A 5,000-nucleotide genomic window follows, 5' to 3' on the forward strand; every position below is an offset into this window, starting at 1 on the left:
GGCTGTGTTGTGTTGCTGCTGACTTCCCTCGCAAAATACTCCGCTTCGCACCGACAACTTTCTTCTTTGCTTGCTCAGCTTCTTTCTCCATAATGCAATGAACAAATTGCAACAGATTCACCAACACAGATGTCCAGAATACTGTGGAATGATGAGATGAAAACAGAGCTATTTCGTATTGGCTTCAATGGGGTACGGATACTTCTGTTTCACTGGCTACGTCACAAGCATACGTCATCATCCAAAGGCGTTTTCAACCGGAAGTTTAGCGGGAAATTTAAAATGTCACTTTATAAGTTAACCCGGCCGTATTGGCATGTGTTGCAATGTTAAGATTTCATCATTGATATATAAACTATCAGACTGCGTGGTCGCTAGTAGTGGCTTTCAGTAGGCCTTTAATAAAGCATTTGTTTTCTACACTTACATTTTTACTCTTACTTGTCCTTGTTGTTGTTTGTCGCTGGTTTCCTCACAGTGAACGCTATCAATGAGTGACTTTTCAACGAAGAGCGTCTCTGAAATGTTGTCCCGAGTGGTCACTTGCAACAATCTTGATCGGTCCCTTGTTTGATTCCTCTCCTTTGTCCTTTCAGACGAACACAACAAGGCGCTCCACTGCAGCGAGTCGTATTACGGCTGCTGCCCCGACGGTGTGTCCGAGGCTCTGGGCTTCAACGATCACGGCTGCAATCTACCTGCTGTAAGCCACACACTTTTACACCTCCAATGTTCGCAAAGCGTGGTTTTGGCAATGGTTCCATCAGAGTTTATTTACCGTAATTTCCGGACTACAAGCCGCTACTTTTCCCCCTCGTTCTGGTCCCTGCGGCTTATACAAGGGTGCGGCTTATTTACGGCCTGTTCTTCTCCGACACCGACGAAGAGGATTTCGGTGGTTTTAGTACGCAGGAGGAAGACGATGACACAATGATTAAAGACTGACTTTTCATATACCGGTAGGCTGGTTATTTTGATAACGTACAGGCGAGCACTTTGTATTACTTTGCACCGTTGTATTATTTGTACTCTGCACGAATGCTGTTCGCCATGTCAAAGATGTGAAAGTTTGATTGACTTACTGAAAGATTTATTGTTAATAAATGGGACGCTTTGCGTTCCCAAACAGTCATCTCTGTCCCGACAATCCCCTCCGTGGTAGCAGGAACCCCTATATACTACGCTAATTACACATCAAAACCCTGCGGCTTATAGTCGGGTGCGGCTTATATATGGAGCAATCTGTATTTTCCCCTAAATTTAGCTGGTGCGGCTTATAGTCAGGTGCGGCTTATAGTCCGGAAATTACGGTATATAGCCCTTAATCACGAGTGTCTCAAAGGGCTGCACAAGCCACAACGATCCCACATCAGGGCAAGGAAAAAAACCCGACTTTGAAACACTAGAAGACTCATCGTGTTCTTTCTATGTGTGCTCAGCTCATTGCCTCCTTGCCTTCCGAGAACGCCGCCGAGTGCCGCACCACCACCTACGGGTGCTGCTATGACCGTGCCACACCTGCTACCGGGCCCAACGGAGAGGGCTGCCGTGACCCCCCCAGTCCTTGTGAGTGCCCTTTGGCTGCCAGCATAAAGACTAGAACCGAATCAAAAAGATGACCTGGAGAAAAATGACAATTTTGTTGTTTGTTTCCTCCAGACGAGCGATCCATCTGCTCACTGCCCAAAGCAGCCGGCACCTGCGGCAGCTGGACCGCACGTTACTTCTACAATGTCCTCGCCTCCAAGTGCGTGTCGTTCTGGTACGGGAGTTGCCACGGAAACAGCAACAACTTCCTGACTGAGGCCGAGTGCCAGAGGGTGTGCGAACTGTCCAACGGGAACGGACACAACGGAAATGACTACAACGGAAACGGCGGCGCCAACGGAAACGGTTACAACGGTAACGGCGCCAACGGAAACGGCCGCTCAAACGGAAACGGTTACAACGGTAACGGTGGCAACGGAAACGGTGAGCACGCATATGGTAACGGTGAGCGCACCAATGGAAACGGTGAGCGCGCCTACGGAATAAGTGAGCCCAAAAACGGTGAGCGCTCCAACGGAAACGGCCGCAATGGAAACGGACACAACGGTGAGCGTGCCAACGGAAACGATGAGCGCACCAACGGAAATGGTCAGCGCGCCTACGGAATAAGTGAGCCCAAAAACGGTGAGCACTCCAACGGAAATGGCCGCAATGGTGAGCGCGCCAACGGAAACGGTGAGCGTGCCAACGGAAACGGTGAGCGCGCCAACGGAAACGATGAGCGCACCAACGGAAACGGTCAGCGCGCCTACGGAATAAGTGAGCCCAAAAACGGGGAGCGCTCCAACGGAAACGGCCGCAATGGAAACGGACACAACGGTGAGCGCGCCAACGGAAACGGTGAGCGCGCCAACGGAAACGGTGAGCGCGCCAACGGAAACGGTCGCAACGCCAATGGCTACAATGGAAACGGTGGCAATGGAAACGGCCGCCCCTACAGAAACGGTTACAACGGTAATGGTGGCAACAGAAACGGCGAGCGGGCCAATGGAAACGGCGAGCGGGCCAATGGAAACGGTGAGCGGGCCAATGGAAACGGCGAGCGGGCCAACGGAAACGGCGAGCGGGCCAATGGAAACGGCGAGCGGGCCAACGGAAACGGCGAGCGGGCCAACGGAAACGGTCGCAATGGTAATGGCTACAATGGAAACGGCCAAAACGGCAACAGAAACATTGAGCGCTCCAATGGAAACAGCCGCAATGGAAATGGTGAGCGCCCAAACGGAAATGGCCACAATGGAAACGGCTACAACGCATACAGTCAGCGCTCCAATGGAAACGGTGAAAACGGTAACGGTGAAAACGAAAACGGTGAAAACGGAAACGGTTACAACGGTAACGGTGAAAATGGAAATGGCTACAACGGGAACGGCCACAATGGGAACGTTGAAAACGGGAACGGCCACAATGGGAACGGTGGCACCGGCAAGGCCAGGTCAGCTTCGACCGCGGCCAGAAACGCCCACAGGGCGAGAGTCTACCTGAAGGTCAAAAAGCCTTACTTGGTCCCTGCTAATCACCACCGCCTGGTCGGAAGGTAAGACCTTTAGCGGTGCGGCCCTAAGCCCACTCCACGTCGGTGCTGGTCCCCCACCCTAACCACCCTAAGCCCCTTCTGTCATAACCAAGAATCTTTATCCGGGTTCAACCAATTTCACTCACCTCTTGTACTCTTTAGACTCCCCCCACGACCCCGTACCCCCTGGAAGTTTTTTTGTCACGGCGACACACCAGACAAGTCCTCACCACACCCGCCTACATTTTGTGTGTCTTCTCACTGTGTTGATTGTGTCGTCACCGAGCTAATAAAAGTGGTGCTTCATCTGTCCTCGTCTGAGTGTGGTCACTAAACCTGTTGTCAAAAATGGTGTGTCCTTTTGTCTTGTGGCTGCATGGACCTTCACCGTACTCGTCTTTGGCTTTCTCTTCTGGACTTGACCGCCCACTTGTCTGGCGCTCTTTATGCCCGCTTTTTGGACTCGGTGGGGGAAAGTGGTGCATAAAGTGACTTTGCTCCCTGACTCGCTCCTCTTCTCCCTTTTCCGTCCTGGCCGCTTTCGCAACGGGACAGTTTGACGCTGGCGCCCGTGACCATCGACCAGTCGGACCCGGACTCCGTGGAGGCTCTGGCGGGCCAGACGGTGGTGCTGCCCTGCAGAGTTAGACCGCCGCCGTCGTCCAGCGTGCTGGTGGAATGGAGGAAGGACAGTGCTGCACTGTCCTCACGCAGGTCAGACTGGACTCTGTTCAATTCTGGATCGAATCGTAACCCCCAAGACTCGAATCGAATCGTGTGGTGCGCAAAGATTCCCAGCCCTGGTGTTTGTGTCCTCACGGAGTCTCTCTTCTGCAGGTATCAGCAGCAGCCTAATGGATCGCTGCTGGTCGGTCCTCTCAGCAAGTCGGACTCGGGTTGGTTCCTGTGCGTGGCCACCAGGGGGCAGGAGCGAGACCACCGCTACGTTTACCTCTCTGTGTCAGGTAAGGCTAACAGACGTTACAATTATTGCCTGGAAATGTTGGATTCCTTGCTCCAATTTAGAACGGTCCTGAGAACTGACAACGGTTGTTTTCTGACCTGGGACCCTCTGGACCAGGGCTCTCAAACCCGCGAGCCTAATCAGAAATCAGAAATACTTTATTAATCCCCAAAGGGAGATTCAGGTTTTCAGCACAATCCCGTTCAAGAGCAGACATACATTAACTTGACTCGCCAGACCCTTGTAGTTCTGGCGAGAACTAAGTGGGTCTTAAGAGGAGACTTAAAACACTCCACTGTGGGAGCAGTTGGAACATGGAGGGGCAGAGTGTTCCAGAGCTTAGGGCCGACCACAGAGAAGGCCCCTGTCTCCCTTGGTTTTAAGTCTGGTCTTGGGCACCACGATCTGGAGCTGGCTCTCGGACCTCATACAGGAGTGTAAATTTGGATGAGGTCTGAGATATACTGAGGTGCCAGTCCATGCAAAGTTTATAAAAGCAAACAGCAAGATTTTAAAATCAGTTCTAAAATGAACAGGGAGCCAGTGCAAAGTCTCAAGAATTGGGGGTTTTATGCTTGTGTTTCCTGGCCCCTCTTAAAAGTCCTGCTGCCCCCTTCTGGACTAACTGCAAACTATGGCTATCAAAAAACTTGATAGCCATAAGCACACATAAACATGTTACACAGAGCCACAAGACTTTGAACAGATGGGAGGGGGTGCATTATATATATATATATATATATATATATATATATATATATATATATATATACATATATATACATATATAATTTTTTTACAAAAATTATATATGTATGTATGTATATATATATATATATATATATATATATATATATATATATATATATATATATATATATATATATATACATACATACATATATAATTTTTGTAAAATAAAAACAAACAAAAAAAACATTTTTTTACAATATATTTGCCTTAAATCTCATA

General features: G+C 49.6%; 1 protein-coding gene across 4 annotated transcripts in view; it reads left to right on the plus strand.

Annotated features, from left to right (window-relative positions):
• LOC133640987 (papilin-like) overlaps positions 1–5,000 on the plus strand; it is a 47,297-nt gene that overhangs the window by 32,099 nt on the left and 10,198 nt on the right. For 2 of the 4 annotated variants that reach the window (XR_009824244.1, XM_062034750.1), the window contains exons 16-20: positions 597–703; positions 1,440–1,566; positions 1,660–3,085; positions 3,620–3,778; positions 3,902–4,029. Coding sequence is in view for 1 of the 4 variants with exons in the window: in XM_062034750.1 (XP_061890734.1) it covers positions 597–703; positions 1,440–1,566; positions 1,660–3,085; positions 3,620–3,778; positions 3,902–4,029 (1,947 nt within the window). In the remaining 3 variants the exon portion in view is untranslated. Of the gene's footprint in view, positions 1–596; positions 704–1,439; positions 1,567–1,659; positions 3,086–3,619; positions 4,030–5,000 lie in introns of all 4 variants that reach the window. The other 2 variants (XR_009824242.1, XR_009824243.1) reach the window with 1 other exon arrangement.

This window comes from Entelurus aequoreus, linkage group LG23, assembly GCF_033978785.1.
Source record: "Entelurus aequoreus isolate RoL-2023_Sb linkage group LG23, RoL_Eaeq_v1.1, whole genome shotgun sequence".
NCBI lineage: Eukaryota > Metazoa > Chordata > Actinopteri > Syngnathiformes > Syngnathidae > Entelurus > Entelurus aequoreus.